This window comes from Microtus pennsylvanicus, chromosome 4 (genome assembly GCF_037038515.1).
Source record: "Microtus pennsylvanicus isolate mMicPen1 chromosome 4, mMicPen1.hap1, whole genome shotgun sequence".
Classification (NCBI taxonomy): domain Eukaryota; kingdom Metazoa; phylum Chordata; class Mammalia; order Rodentia; family Cricetidae; genus Microtus; species Microtus pennsylvanicus.
This window is the reverse complement of record NC_134582.1, coordinates 56823718-56840479: the sequence shown is the minus strand read 5'-3', so window position 1 is coordinate 56840479 and position 16762 is coordinate 56823718. Positions and strand designations below refer to the sequence as shown.

Genomic DNA, 16762 nt, shown 5'->3' with positions numbered 1-16762 from the left:
CTTACTCTTGACATTTCCTTAAAAGTCCCCAGAAGTTGCTGGGAGGAAGCTCAGGCTCAAACACACTTATTTGTTCCTCTGTTTGTTTATACACAGAGTCTCCTGTAGGCAGGGTTGGTGGAGAACTCACTAGATAGCCATGGATGACTTTGAACAGACTCAGCAATCAGTTAAAGCTGGAAGATGCTGCTCATTCTTCCTGAACGCCCTAGAACACATGCAGCTTTGTTACACTACAACAGATTCTATTTCCTAGCTATGCACAGTGGCACAATGGTACTCTGGAGGCTGAGGCTGGAGAATTGTTTGAGCCGGGTTTAGGACCAGTCAGCACACACCCCATAGCCTCCAGGGGGCAGCAGAGAGTGTCATGACACCTGGACTGAGCAGCAAGCTTGACTGAACCTAAAGTTGGGGAAATTAGAAACTGGACATAGATGTCATAAAGCATCCAACATGATACTTGTGACACAGGCTGTGAGCCGAGCTGGTGCTGTCCAGGCCTCCCTGGGGCCTGCTCTGTGGTCAGACCCTGTGGTGGCAGATGTGAAGGAGCTGGCAATGGCCCCAGCCTCACTCAGAGATTCCTCTGAGGCTCCCTGGGAATACACAGGATTCTCACTTAGACTTTGGTCTGGATTTGACATTTTCTCAAGCACACTTCTGTAATTCAATTTAATAGAATGTTGAATAAACCCGTAGATCCTGACATCGGTTGTTTCTCTCACCAAGGTGATAGAAACCTGGTAAAGCCAATTCAGGGAAGGGGTGACTTTTACTCACAGATGAAGTGACATGGTCCATCGCTGGGACGAGTGTGTGGTGGCTGGCAGCTCCACGGTGGCAGGGGGATGTAACTGGGCACCTCCCCTCCTCACTGCTCAGCAGAGGAAGGAAGGGCTAAATTATAACTCCGAAGACCCACAAATTAGCGGCTTACTTCTTCCAGAAAGACCCCACCGACCCAGGGTCCCACAACTTCCCAAAACACCGTCAATATCTGGGATCAAGTGTTTAAGCATGTGAGGCCCTGGGGGTATTCACATCTGCAACATAACAACCATGAATTTTAGAGTGAGGCCCAGACTCAGATCGCCTACCATCTTTTGTTAAGAAAGAGAGGTTCAATGCCGTTCCAGAATTCTGTTCCAGACAATCCCAGCAGAACTAGACACTTCTGACATTGATCCCATGTTCCCTTTATCCCCAGGTAGACAAAATGGCCAGCCTATACAACATCCACCTGAGGACCGGCTGCTTCTGTAACTTGGGCGCCTGCCAGAGGCACCTGGGACTAAGTGACGAGATGGTTAAGAAACATTTTCAGGTCAGTACAAGACCCTGTAGCCCACACAGAGTGCAGTCGGCAAGGCTGTGGTGGCTGGTCACTGGGGCCGGTGGAGGCTGCTGCTTCAGGCTCATCTTGCCAGCCGGGCCCATTCTGTGGACGGCCAAAGAGAAGAGGGGCTGATAAAATAAAAAACACTTTAATTTATTAGCTCCGTGGCAGTATTTCTTGATTAATTTTTTAAAACTATTTATTTATTTATTTATTATGTATACAATATTCTGTCTGTGTGTATGCCTGAAGGCCAGAAGAGGGCACCAGACCTCATTACAGATGGTTGTGAGCCACCATGTGGTTGCTGGGAATTGAACTCAGGACCTTTGGAAGAGCAGGCAATGCTCTTAACTGCTGAGCCATCTCTCCAGCCCTCCTGATGAATTTCTTACATTGAGAGTAATTTATAAAATTGCTCTATTTGTGTGAGTGTGCGTGTGTGTGTGTGTGAGTGTGCGTGTGTGTGTGTGTATGCACATGTCCTGTAGCATGTGTGTAGCGGTTAGAAGACAACTTGTTGAAGCTGGTTACCTCTTTTCTACCATGTAGGTCCTGGAGATCAAACCTAGGTTTTCAGGCTTGGTGCCAAGTACCTTTACCCAATGAATTGTCTCACTGGCCAGAGGTTAAAAATGCAGCTGCAGAGGGCTGTTAGTGGGGTACGTTCAGCTTCACACCCTTGCCTTCCTTCTTTACTCCTTCATGGGTACAGCTTCCTAACTGAAGTTAGCCTCCCTCCAGGCTAGGTGTGGGTGGAACTTGTCCATGGCTTTAGGGGTCCTGTCTCCCAGAATCCTCACCCTCCCTGTTTGTCCTGCGGTGGAGGTTTTCCACTCTGGGAGCATATAGCCTATTTTGAACCATTTTACAAGAATAGTTTCTCATTATTGTGATAAAGGATCCAGTGGCATTGGCTCATCTGGGAGGAGGTACTTGCTTTGCTCATGATCTCAGGGGTTCAGTCAACAGTCACTTGGACCCATGCTTGGGCCGAGCATCATGGCAGTGGAGTGAGACAGAGGAGAGAAGCCCACTTGGGAACCGACTGGGCAGCAGAAAACATCTAACAAGAAAGGATCAAAGCTCTTGCTGCAGTGACCTGCTTCCTCCAGCTGGGCCCACTTCTCAGTGATTCCACAAGTTCCCAAAATAGTGCTGCCATCTGGGAACCAAGTCTCAAACATGAGTTTATGGGGGGGAGGGGGGACATTCCAGTTTTATACCACAGCAAGTGGCAAAGAGTCTTATGTGTCTTGAAATAGTTGCTAATTTGAGGGTTTTTTTCCTTGCCACAGAATATGCATGTGCTGCCGGGCGGTGGTGGCGCACGCCTTTAATCCCAGCACTTGGGAGGCAGAGGCAGGCGGATCTCTGTGAGTTCGAGACCAGCCTGGTCTACAAGAGCTAGTTCCAGGACAGGCTCCAAAAACCACAGAGAAACCCTGTCTCGAAAAACCAAAACAAACAAACAAACAAAAAAGAATATGCATGTGCTAGGTCACAGTTAACTATTTATTATTATTATTATTATTATTATGTGTGTATGCATGACATATGTGTGGACACAGACGGCACATTACACACGTGGAGGCTTGAGAATAGCACTGTAGAGTTGGTTCTTTCCTTCCATCTTTATATAGATCCCGGGGTTCAAACTCAGGTCACCAGGGTTGTGCAGCAAGCCTCCGTAATCACCAAACGGTCTCTCTAGCCTCTGAACTAGATTTTACTTTATAAAAGAGAACGGGCCAACTAAAGGGTGTGATCCTTGGTAGGTGGAACCTGCTCCAGCGGAAGTCACATGTGGGCATGCACAAACTGTTCTTGTTAAGGGTTTAACACAAGGGGGACACATAGTTGGGTAGGGGAGGGGAGGTCTGAGAGGATTTGGGGGAGGGGTGTGATTATTTTCAACATATATTGCATGAAATTCTCAAAGAATTAATATGAGGAAAAAGTTGATCTCCATCTGAGAAAGAAAGGTGAGGGGGGGGGGGAGAAAGAGATGGAGGGAGATTGGGGAGATGGAAAAAAGGAGAGAGAGAGAGAAAGCAGAACTGCATACATCTCTGGCTATGGCTCCGGATGGGGTGGAAGGCTGCGTCACGTCTCTGTGGGTGACTGGCCTGTACTAGGGAGGTGTCCTGGGCATCTACTGTACATACTTCTCATGACCAGCACCAGGCAGCTGGGTGGGCACGGAGTGTTCCACCTTCCCTGTTCTGACAGGAGCAGCTAAGCTGACCTGGGCCTTCAAGGGGCTGTGGGCTGGTATTGTGGCCTTTCTCTTTCTCCTCCAAGGGGCTGCTATCAGGGATGCCAGCCTCCCACTTAGAGAGGCTGTCTGGGAGTAGCCAGTGGTATTCGGCCTTGGCCTGGGAAGACTGTGAAGTAGAGCCCTTGGTGCTTCTGAAACTTCAGTCTGTCTGTTGAGCCCCTGGGGAGAATGTTCTTCATGAAGCCCTGCTGCTAGTCTCTTTAAAGTTCCTTCACATTGGCATCAGCTCCAGTTCATAGCTGATTCAGGTGTGGCCCAGGCAATGCGTTTCTCAGGCACCCAGCAATTCTCCCTTCCTGAGTTTATTTTAAAATAAATAAAATTTATTTTTTTTGTATTATTTTCCAATTTATCCACGAAGCACGAGTTTCTCCGGCTGACTGACTTATCTGGCTAATTCCAGGCTGGCCATGTCTGTGGAGATAATGTTGACATCATAGACGGACGGCCCACGGGCTCTGTGAGGGTTTCCTTTGGATACATGTCCACACTAGAAGATGCCCAGGCCTTTCTCAGGTTCATCAGAGCTATGTGCCTTCATTCTCCTGGTGACCAGTCTGTTCCTCAAGCTAGCACTGATGATGCTGGAGCCTTATCCTCAGAGGGTGACTGTCACTCACCTCCGGAAGATGCCTGCACAGACACTACAGTTTGCAATGACTCCTGTCCTGCTGCAAATACCGTGGACCTGGACCTGTCTCTGAGCAAAGCCAGCAGCATCCAGCAGACCCTTCCAGAGGAAGCTGCAGGTATCCCGAATGGGGACCTTGGGGCCCACGTTGTCACCAACATTTACCTCTACCCCATCAAATCCTGCGCTGCATTTGAGGTAAGGGCTTCACAGAAATGGCTGCCTTGTTCCTTTCCCTGAGCACTGTTTCCCACACTGCCCCCACTTTTGGGAGGCTGTGTACAGCTCTTTTACCCCCTTTTTGACAAGAAGTGAAAGAGCAAGTGAAGAAAAGCAGGTAAAACTCAAGACAGAAGGTTGTCCTTGGAAGAGACATTTTCCTCCTGAGTGTCTTGATAGGGTTGAGTTTTTACATCTGACACTGCTTACAGGGACCTCCAGAGGACCCTGGGTTTGTGTGCATATGGGTTCATATGTGTATGGAAGTGTGTGTACATGTGTGTGCACACATGTGGAGGTCAGAGGACGATGTTGGCTGCCATTTCTTGGGTGCCCTCATGTTGCATGGTGAGGGCCTGGCTGTCCGGCTAGCTTATCCCTGAAATAACCCCGCAGAAACTGTATTAATTAAATCACTATCTCTAGCCTCTTATTGGCTAACTCTCACATCTTGATTTAACCCATTTCTATTAATCTGTATATCGCCACTTGGTAGTGGCTTACCGGGAAAGATTCAGCATGTCTGACTCTGGTGGCTCCATGGTAGCTCTCCCTGACTCTGCTTTCTTCTTCCCAGAATTCAGTTCTGTCTTCTCCACCTACCTAAGTTCTGGCCTTTCAACTAGGCCAAGGCAGTTTCTTTATTCATTAACCAATGAAAGCAATACACAAACAGAAGGAACTCCTACACCACCCCACCCTCACCTTGATTTTGGAGACCAAGCCTCTCACTGGCCTGGACCTCTCTTCGTAGGCTTAGTGAGTGATCAGCTGGACTCGGTCATTTTCCTGTCTCCACCTTCCCAGTGCTGGGGTTACAAGTACATGCCACCCCACCTAAGTTCTTACCCAGTGATTTCCTAGGGACCTGACTCAGTTTGCTTGCATAGCAAATCTTCACCAGCTGAGCTGCCTCTCCAGCCAAGGCCTAACTGCCTGCGACTGTAGCTGGGTGGATATTCGGGCTTTTTGCTGAAGCAGGTGACATGCCTTGTTTCATTTGACCCATAAAATGGTTACATGAGAGGCATAGTAACAATATCGCTAGGTCATCATCATGGAGCCCGAGAGGACCACGGTTAAACACCGTGTCTAGACCACCTGCAAGAACTGGTACTTGGGTCTGCTGATCCAGGCTCATATTCTCCCGTGATTCCTCTGCCCACCCTGTGGAAATAAACTGCTGTGGGTCATTGTGACTCACGAGTTTTGTATCGAAGGAATCAACCAATGATGACCCCCAAATATTAGGAAAAACTGCAGTTGTAACGCTACTCCCTAAGCAACATGACCGCTATTCACGGAGCACTTGCATCATGTCAGATAATGTAGGTAACTTAGAGATGGAGCATCTTCCAGGGAGATACGCACAGGTTATATACAAACCTTATGGTTTAAGAAGAATGATTTGAACTTCCATAGACTAGGGCTATTTAGGGGATCCTGGAAGTAATCTTTTGCGGATAATGAATTATTTCACACCCCCACAAACATGTTGTTGTGGTGATCCTTGCATTGGGGGACAGGTGGCATGCCTTGGCTGCCAGCCAACTTTAGTTACCTAAAAGATGATCTTCCTGTTATAGCCAACTTGAGGCTGCAAAGATCCAAGACTCCTAATCTTACTCTGGGATGGCACAATCTCAGGGATGGCACAATCTTGGGATGTCGCAGTCTCTGGGGTGGCACAGTCTCAGGGATGTCACAGTCTCTGGGGTGGCACAGTCTCTGGGGTGGCACAGTCTCTGGGGTGGCACAGTCTCTGGGGTGTCACAGTCTCTGGGGTGGCACAGTCTCAGGGGTGGCACAGTCTCTGGGATGGCACAGTCTCTGGGATGTCGTAGTCTCAGGGATGGCACAGTCTCAGGGATGGCACAATCTCAGGGATGGCACAGTCTCTGTGATGTCACAATCTCTGGGATGTCACAGTCTCTGGGATGTCACAGTCTCTGGGATGTCGCAGTCTCAGGGATGTCACAGTCTCAGGGATGGCACAATCTCAGGGATGGCACAATCTCAGGGATGGCACAATCTCAGGGATGGCACAATCTCAGGGATGGCACAGTCTCAGGGATGGCACAATCTCAGGGATGGCACAATCTCAGGGATGGCACAATCTCAGGGATGGCACAGTCTCTGGGGTGGCACAGTCTCTGGGGTGGCACAGTCTCTGTGATGTCGCAGTCTCTGGGATGGCACAGTCTCTGGGGTGGCACAATCTCAGGGATGTCACAGTCTCAGGGATGTCACAGTCTCAGGGATGTCACAGTCTCAGGGGTGGCACAGTCTCAGGGATGGCACAGTCTCTGTGATGTCGCAGTCTCTGGGATGGCACAGTCTCTGGGGTGGCACAGTCTCTGTGATGTCGCAGTCTCTGGGATGGCACAGTCTCTGGGGTGGCACAGTCTCTGGGGTGGCACAGTCTCTGTGATGTCACAGTCTCAGGGATGGCACAGTCTCTGGGATGGCACAGTCTCAGGGATGGCACAGTCTCTGTGATGTCGCAGTCCCTGGGATGTCACAGTCTCTGGGATGGCACAGTCTCAGGGATGTCACAGTCTCTGGGATGGCACAGTCTCTGTGATGTCACAGTCTCTGTGATGTCACAGTCTCTGTGATGTCGTAGTCTCAGGGATGGCACAGTCTCTGGGATGTCACAGTCTCTGGGATGTCACAGTCTCTGGGGTGGCACAGTCTCTGTGATGTCACAGTCTCAGGGATGGCACAGTCTCTGTGATGTCACAGTCTCTGGGATGGCACAGTCTCTGGGGTGGCACAGTCTCTGTGATGTCACAGTCCCTGTGATGGCACAGTCTCTGTGATGTCGTAGTCTCAGGGAGGGCACAGTCTCTGGGATGTCACAGTCTCAGGGATGGCACAGTCTCTGGGATGTCACAGTCTCTGGGATGTCACAATCTTGGGGTGGCACAGTCTCAGGGATGTCACAGTCTCTGGGATGTCACAATCTTGGGGTGGCACAGTCTCAGGGATGGCACAGTCTCAGGGATGGCACAGTCTCTGGGATGTCACAGTCTCTGGGGTGTCACAATCTCTGGGATGTCACAGTCTCTGGGGTGGCACAGTCTCTGGGATGGCACAGTCTCTGGGATGTCACAGTCTCTGGGGTGTCACAGTCTCAGGGATGGCACAGTCTCAGGGATGTCACAGTCTCTGGGGTGGCACAGTCTCTGTGATGTCACAGTCTCTGGGATGGCACAGTCTCTGGGATGTCACAGTCTCTGGGATGTCACAGTCTCTGGGATGTCACAGTCTCAGGGATGGCACAGTCTCTGGGATGGCACAGTCTCTGGGATGGCACAGTCTCTGGGGTGGCACAGTCTCTGGGATGTCACAGTCTCTGGGATGTCACAGTCTCAGGGATGGCACAGTCTCTGGGATGGCACAGTCTCTGGGATGGCACAGTCTCTGGGGTGGCACAGTCTCAGGGGTGGCACAGTCTCTGGGATGGCACAATCTCTGGGATGTCACAGTCTCTGGGTAGCACAGTCTCTGGGATGTCACAGTCTCTGGGGTGTCACAGTCTCAGGGATGGCACAGTCTCTGGGGTGGCACAGTCTCTGGGGTGGCACAGTCTCAGGGATGTCACAGTCTCAGGGATGGCACAGTCTCAGGGATGTCACAGTCTCTGGGGTGGCACAGTCTCTGGGATGGCACAGTCTCAGGGATGGCACAGTCTCAGGGATGGCACAGTCTCTGGGGTGGCACAGTCTCTGGGATGTCACAGTCTCAGGGATGGCACAGTCTCTGGGATGTCACAGTCTCTGGGGTGGCACAGTCTCAGGGATGGCACAGTCTCTGTGATGTCACAGTCTCAGGGATGGCACAGTCTCAGGGATGGCACAGTCTCTGTGATGTCACAGTCTCAGGGATGGCACAGTCTCTGGGATGTCGCAGTCTCTGGGGTGGCACAGTCTCCTGGTGGTTCTATGGGAGACTGGATGTAGAAAATGTCTCTCACAGGTTCCTGTGTCTGAGCACTTCGTCCCCACTGGTGGTGCTGTTTTAGGACACTCTAGGATCTTTAGGAGGTGGATTCAAGCTGGAGGAAGTGGTTCTCAAGGTCCACAGCTTAACTCGCTTCTGTCCCTCCATAGCCTTCTGGTCTGTCAAGATGTGAGCAAACTTGTGCCACCATAGGCTCAAGCTGTCCCCACCATGATGGGTTGTGCCCACAAACCCTGAGTCCAAACTATTTCTCTTTTAAGCTGCTTCCTGCTTTCTCTTTTGCTTTTACAGATGGGTGTGTCCACAGGTCAAGCACAGGATTCTAGGCCTCAATAAGGGTTGAATTTTTTCCATTCAATCCACTTTTGAAGAAGTCTCAATCCTTTAGGCTGTAATTGGTGTTGGGATATAAGACCTGGGCATCTGGATATGCTTTATGTTTAAATTCTGTACAAATATGAACAATGTAGGTTTGATGGTTTATTTTTATTACCAGCTTGATGTGAACTAGATTTACCCGGGGAGAGGAAATATCAGTGAGGAATTATCTAGATGTGGAGTGTTTCCTTGATTGTCAATTGAGGTGGGAAGATCTACTCTGAACCGTTTCCTGGGCTGGACCCTGGACTGTGTAAGAGGAAAGCTATCTGAGCATAATCAGAAGACAAACAGGCGGCATGGGGGCATTTGTTTCTCTCTGCTCTGAGAGGATGTGATGTAACCTCCTCGAGCCCCTGCCTCTGGGACGTCCCGGCAATGATGAGCTGTGACATGGAATCGTAAGCCAAATAAACCCTTTCCTCCCTAAAGTTGCTTTTGGCTAGGATGTTTGTCCCAGCAATTGAAACTAGGACAGCAAGAAAACGTACACATTTGAAACGAGCCAGTTCAGTGACCTTTTTAGTATAGTCACATGTCTGCAGTGTTGAGAGACACCCGGTCCAGCATCCCCTGCAGTGGAAGGCTATACAGAAAGTGGGATCTGCGGACACCTATGGGGAGTGATGCTAGCCTCAGGGTTAGAAGAGAATTGCTACTGCAGACCCTGCACTCCGCATGCCTTGCATGCACATGCCTTGCCTGGCCAGTGGAGAAGGATGGAGACTGGTTCTGGAGATGGACAGGAAGGTCCACAGCATCTCCTTTGCCAAACTCTCTCTGTCGTGCATTTTCCTCCTTTCACCCTCTAAGAGCGCGCGCTGAATTCACGAAGGTCATCTGTGTTTGGGTAATGAGGTGAATGACTTTGGGGAGCCCTGGCCTAAATCCCCCACTTCTGCGTAGGTGACCAAGTGGCCTGTGGGGAGCAAAGGGCTGCTGTATGACCGGAACTGGATGGTTGTGAATCACAATGGCATTTGCCTGAGTCAGAAGCAGGAGCCACGGCTCTGCCTGATCCAGCCTGTCATCAACCTGCAGCGGAAGACTATGGTCATCAAAGCCAAAGGTATGAAAAGGGTTCCTCTCTGCAGGGTCACCTCTAGGGACAGATTTCATCCTCTAGTTAAAAATCAAACCGAACCAAAAGGCTCAATGTCTCTCTTCTACCAAATGTTAGCATCATTTTTCAGTAAACGAAATGATGTCTAGGAAAGAAAACAAAAGCTGTGCTCTTCTTATTTTGAGAAGTTTGTCAGAGGTAAGGGGATATAAACCTGGGATCTTAGGGCTCTCAACACTTGAATTTTTTTTTTAACCTTTTAGGCTTTGGTGCTTTCCTTTTGATTTTTACCGTGAGCCATGCATACGCAGAAGAGGTGCAGTCAGTTCTGTGCAGTACACTTTCTATGATGATGGAAGGGTTCAGCATCTACACTGTAGAGTCTGGCAACCACTGGCCATATGTGGCCGCTGAATCCTCAAAATGTGGTTAGAAGACAACAGAACTAAATTTCAAAATGTATTAATTTTTTGTTTTGTTTTGTGAAACAGGGTTTCTCTGTAGCTTTGGAGCCTGTCCTGGAACTAGCCCTTGTAGACCAGGCTGGCCTCAAACTCACAGAGATCTGTCTGCCTCTGCCTCCCGAGTGCTGGGATTAAAGGCGTGCGCCACCACCTGGATCAAAATGTATTAAATTTTAATTCATCTAAATAGCTACACGTGGCTTACGGCTACAGTGTTCACCACCATAGAGACAGAAAATAGTATTTAACACAACTCTGCCATTCAATTTTAACAAATTTAATACTTGGTTTAATTTCTTAAGATTCTCTCTTTCCTATATTTCTTTTTTTTCCTTTTAAAAGGCACAGTATGTGTGTGTGAGTGCGGCTGCCCATGTGCTATGGCATGTATGTGGACATTACAGAACCACTTTTAGGGAGTCCGTTCTCTCCTTCTACTTTGTTTTTGAGGCAAGGTCTCTCTGGTTTCTGCTGTTGTGCTGGGTACCCCAGGCGAGCTGGTCCTTGAGTTTCTGATTCTCCTGTCTCCTATTCCCATCTCATTGTAAGTGTGTTGAGAATACACAGGCAGGCCACCTATCTGGCCTTTTATGTGCTTTCGGGATCAGACTCAGGCCATCAGACTGGGGTATTAGACACTTTTACCCATGGAGTCATTTTTAATAATAAAAATTGTTAATACATATATACACACATATTGCATATTAGATATTACGCACATATATGTATATAATATATCTATATATTACATACACATATATGTATATGTAAACATACATAATTCTCTACCCCTCTTCTGCATCTTGCCCTTCCCTGCTTGTAGAATATCATGACTTTCCAGTCAACTGTGGCTGAACTTTCATGATGTCCTACATCTATGTCTTTATGACTTTGTTTCTTGCCTTTTTTTCTGATTTTGTGGTTGAGTTTTCCTTAAGTCAGTAAGTCAATATTTTAGAGTTTCAAAGCAAATGCTGATGTTGACCCTTTGTACAGGTACATGTTTGGGCAGCCACCCCACAGCACAAGTACAGAAGAGTCCGTCATCCAGGTGAAGTTCATGGTTCCACCCCTGTGTAGTTTCTCTTTACCCAACCTTAATGTCTGAGGAAGAAAGAGACTGTGGAGTCAAGTGCATTGTGTAGTATGTGAACTTTAGAAACAGTTTCTTTCACTCAGCAAGATAGTTTTGAGATCTACCTGAGTTCTACATGTAACACAGTATGGAAGCGCATGCTACTGAGCAGTGTCTCTGAGTGTGGATGTAATACAGTGTGTTTGTGTATTGTTTACTGAGGGATATCTGAGTTGGTGCTGATTTGGAGGCAATTTTAAATTTAAATACTTATTTATTAATTTAGTATTTTTGAGTAAAAGAATGACACATTTAAAAAACAAATCTTGCTAGATGGTAGTGGCTCACGCCTTTAATCCCAACACTCAGGAGGCAGAAGCAGGTGGATCTTTGTGAGTTCGAGGCCAGCCTTGTCTCCAGGAGTTCCAGAACAACAAGGGCTACACAGAGAAACCCTGTCTGGAACTCCCCTGCTCCCCAAAACTCCCAAACCAGGAAAATCAAAACCAAAACAAACTAACTAAAAACAAGTCCCTCTTGCTTGAGCCTCATGTTTCCCATGTCTTCCCAGTCTCTCCAGATTACTTTGCTAGGTTCAATTACATACTATCATGTTGGTCTTTTTTTCTTTTTTAAATTAGTGATGTTGAAACCTGTTTTTCTTATACACTTCTTGTTCAAATTCTTGTACCCAGGATATTAATACGCTATTATTTAACCTATTACACATGTATGTTAATCCTGTATATGTGTGGTGTATATAACAATTGAGGAACATTGGATTCCCTCTCCAATCCCATGAATGCAGCTTTCTAAAGCAGTAATGATTGTTGATGCTTGAATCTAGTCTGATTCTGGAAATGTACACTCTCTGCCAGTATCTTTTTTTCTTTTTTTAAAGATTTATTTATTTATTTATTTATTTATTTATTTATTTATTATGTAGATAGTGTTCTGTCTGCATGTGTGTCTACAAACCAGAAGAGGGCACCAGATCTCATTACATGATGGTTGTGAGCCACCATGTGGTTGCTGGGAATTGAACTCAGGAGCTCTGGAAGAATAGTCAGTGCTCTTAACCTCTGAGCCATCTCTCCAGCCCCATCTGCCAGTATCTTTACAGTATCATCCTGCCTGTCTATTTCTCTCATCCTAGTACCAACCACACCTGACCCTGCTGAGCTTCTGAGACCAGATGAGAGCAGATGCATTTGGGGCAGTATGGCCATATATTGGCTGTCTGTTTTCAAATGACTTAGGGTAGCTTAGAGAACAATGACCTCAGAAGGTGGAGACTCACAGAGCAGAGAAATCTCTCAGAGCAGTTTGCAGAGGTCCTAGGGACTGTGGGTGTGATGGTCCAGTGTTGATGTTCCACCAGGACGTTCTTGAAACATACACTACGGTGCTGATAGTGAGGAAGAAAATCTGTGCTATTCGTTTCTATGAGCCAGACACGTTCCTCATCTAACCAAAGCCCAGAGTCATTAAAATGGATGTGTTTCCTCATCTAACCAAAGCCCATTATTAAAAGTAATATATCTCATAATAATGAGCGTTCACTTGCCCAACCATTCATTTGGTGAGGTGCTGAATTTGCTTCTACCTTCTGTTCACTAGGGATGGAGCCTATAGAGGTGCCGCTTGAGGAAGACAGCAAACAGATGCAGATTTGCCAGAGCAGAGTGTGTGCAGACAGGTGAGGCTCTGGAGCAGGTAACATGCATGGCTCTGTGGACACAGAGGCCAGAGGGAGGACAGAGCTTTGCCTTATACGATACGACAACGACAATCTCCCATTCTGTCTGCCTCACTCCACCCCAATCACACTGCTTCTTTGTATCCTTTACACCCAACCAGCAGGCTCCGTTTCATTCTGTATTTGCTGCTCTCTCTGCCTGTCAATAAAATATGCAACCATAGGCAGTTCACTAGAGACTTATGTGTAATAGGCAGGAGCTGGGGAGACAGCTAGGTCAATAAAGTGCTAGCCACTCTATCATGAGGATCAAGCTAGGTATAATGGAACCCTTGTAACCCCAGCATGGGGAGGAGGAGGAGGCAGGTGACCCCGACATATGCTGGCCAGCCCACCTAGCCAAACTGATGAGTCCCAGGTTCCAGGAGAGACTCTTACAAAAACCATGGGCTGGAGGAGGGCTTAGTGGTTAAGATCATGTGCTGCCCTTCAGAGGACCTGGCTTTGGCTCTCAGCACCCACATGATAGTTTACAAGCATCTGTAACTCCAGTTCCAGGGGCCTGACGTCCTCTTCTGAGGTCAGCAGACACAAGGCATATAGGTGGTGTACATACATGCACACAGGTTCATGTTCATAAAATAATATATATATATATGTTTTTCGAGACAAGGTTTCTCTGTAGCTTTGGAGCCTGTCTTGGAACTCATTTTGTAGACTAGACTGGCCTCGAACTCACAGAGACTCACCTATTTCTGCCTCCCAAGTGCTGGGATTAAAGGCATGTGCTATCACTGCCTGAAAATAAATAAATCTTAAAAAGAGACATATAGTTAACAAGTTGAAGTTTTTAAGGAAATAAAGGTGGACGGCTCCTGAGGAAAGTACCCAAGTTTGACCTCTGGCGTCCACACTGACACACATATGCTCATGTACTTGCACACATATGTGCACCCCCAGAGGAAAGCATGCATCCTACCCACCCATCCCCCACCCCATAACGTCTAGACTATGAATTATCTATTAATTATTGCAAACTTTCTGATGGAAAGAAATACAGATAGCAAACGTGTTTCCTCTGCAACGGCTGTGAATTCAGTCCCCCAAGACATCATGGGATTTGCTAAAGTTCCATCCAGAGTGAGCTCAGGTGACTGTGTCAGTCACCTTTTCAGGGCTGTGACCAAATCATTGGGAAGAGCCACAGAGTGGAGCAGGGTTTATTTTGGCCATTGGTTTGAAGGTTCGGTCCCTTCTGATTGGGAAGGAATGGTGTCAGAAATGTCTGCTGGCAGTGGCAGCCAGAGTTCAAGGGTCCTCAGTCAGAACTTGACAGGTGGAAAGCGAAGAAGAGAGAGTGTAGCTGTTGCGGTGGTTTTCTCCTATCTGCCTGTTACAGGTAGGGACACCAGCCCCTGGGATGGACACACTCAGGGTGTGTCTTCCTTGTCTCAGTTGATCGCTGTGGAAGCTCCCTCATGGAAATGCCCTCACAGGCATGCCTAATGCGGCAACTCACTGTTGTCCCGGCGTTTTTTTTTTTAAATATTTATTTATTTATTGTGTATACAATATTCTGTCTGTGTGCATGTCTGCAGGCCAGAAGAGGGCACCAGACCTCTTTAAAGATGGTTGTGAGCCACCATGTGGTTGCTGGGAATTGAACTCAGGACCTTTGGAAGAGCAAGCAATGCTCTTAACCACTGAGCCATCTCTCCAGCCCCTGTCCCGGCGTTTTTATCCCAATCAATATGCCAGCCAGCCTTAGCCACAGAGCGTGACAGGCAGGGCTCCCTCTAGGACTTGGAGTACTACACCACTGTGAAAGAAGAGAAAGGCGCTAACGCGGTGTTGATGGCCAATTGCTTGTCTCTCTCTTGGCAGCTGAAGTGTTGAGCACAAGCGACATCTTCTTGCTGGTAGTGTTTGTACTGTTTAAGCACTTTTGACAATTTAAATATTCATCCCGGAACATTCATCAGGACAATGAATCTCAGGCAGACATTTTTCCCTACATTACTACACACCAATCTTCTGACAGGAAGAGCTACATTTACATGGGATATGTGCAATTATTTTCATTATTTGTTGCGTGTGTGTGTATGTATACATGTGTCATAGTATGAGGAAAACTTGTGGGAGTTGGTTTTCTTCCTCTACCATGTAGATTCTGGGGATCGACTCAGGTCATCAGGATTGGCAGCGAGTGCCTTAGCCTACCGAGAAGTCTTGCCTGTCTAGAATATGTGCAGTTTTTTTTTAAACTAGGTCATCAATTTCACTTGGCTGCAGCTGAGATGAACACCATGTTTTGGTTAATAATGCTTTTCAGACATCTGGAGGTTGGAGGCACTTGGGCTCAGAGAGCCATTGTGATGACTGTGATCTTGGTGTGGTCACTGAAAGCACAGGGTTGGGGAGAGGGAGGACAAGCGCTACAAGCTGGTTTCTTGGTCCCTGGTCTTCCTGGAAAAGGAACTAGCTATTTTCTCCTGTGAAATTTAAGTTTTTAACAGTATCTGCTTTCTAACCCTAAGATACTGTGATCCCAAGGTAAGATGTGACCTTAAATCTTGTGATATACAGTTTTAAAGGCTGTAGAGTAGTCTAGAGTTTTGTTTTATTTCATGTGCATGAGTGGTCTCCATGAGGGCACCAGAGCCCCTGAACTGAAGCTATAGACAGTTGTGAGTGTCTTGTGAGCTCTGGGAGCTGAACTCGAATTCTCTGGAAGAGCAGCAAGTGCACCTAACAATCAAGCTGCTTCTTCAGCTCCGGATTCCACAATTTAAAACACAGATCAGCAGGTTTGCTTACACATCAGTACCTTGTGTGCACAGCATTGAAGGCTGTGAATGAAACACATCAGCCCATGTGATCTGAGTGTCAGAGAAACCGTTCCATCAGCCCATTGTAAAAACCAGGACATGATTCTAGGTGGAAGACCTTATTATGGCAAAATATCACTCCGGAAATCCCAACCCCTGAGCTTTGTGCTCCCAGGTTTGTATTTAGCACGAAGAACATCTTCAGGAGTGCCTGCAAAGCTTTGAACAACTCCAAAAGCCCCCCCATGAGTCCCACCTCACAGTCGTCTTGGGCCTGGGAGATATCCAGGTAGTTTTCCAAGATGTTTGCTGCTTCTGGCTGTCTGCTAGTAGGGACATTGAAATGTTTTATTTTGTGTTCTTATTTTAATTTGACTGTTTTCTATTTGAATAATCATTCAAAGAATTGCGACAAAAATTTACTGTCTTTGTTTTTTTGTTTTTTGTTTTTTTTTTTGGCCAGGGTAAATACTTATGACTGTGGAGAAAATGTTTCAAGATGGCTGTCAAAGTTTTTTGGCCGTCCATGTCATTTAATCAAGCAAAGTCCTGACTTCCAGCGAAATGCAAGGAAGACACCTGAAAAAGGTATCACATTGGGATGGGGTAATAAAGGGCTGGAGCCCTAGTTATTCTGCATGGGGCATGCTCAGCCCAGAAAGTGGATTCACTGGGCAATGGGTTCCTGACATCATCTTGTGGCTGCAAGACACACTGCGGAGTTCTAACCTGGGAGTTTTGTGGCCTGCTTTGAGGCTTGGAGCACAGCTTCATTGCAGTAGGAGACACGGGAGCATAGAACCACAGCTGGCACTTGGA

At 47.4% G+C, this 16762-nt stretch overlaps 1 protein-coding gene across 1 annotated transcript in view; it reads left to right on the top strand.

The window, feature by feature from the left end:
• Positions 1–16762, top strand: part of Mocos (molybdenum cofactor sulfurase) — a 46788-nt gene that overhangs the window by 17524 nt on the left and 12502 nt on the right. The window contains exons 7-11 of the mRNA XM_075969158.1: positions 1211–1327; positions 4024–4449; positions 9721–9883; positions 13037–13115; positions 16407–16531. Coding sequence (XP_075825273.1) covers positions 1211–1327; positions 4024–4449; positions 9721–9883; positions 13037–13115; positions 16407–16531 — 910 coding nt within the window. The remainder of the gene's footprint in view (positions 1–1210; positions 1328–4023; positions 4450–9720; positions 9884–13036; positions 13116–16406; positions 16532–16762) is intronic.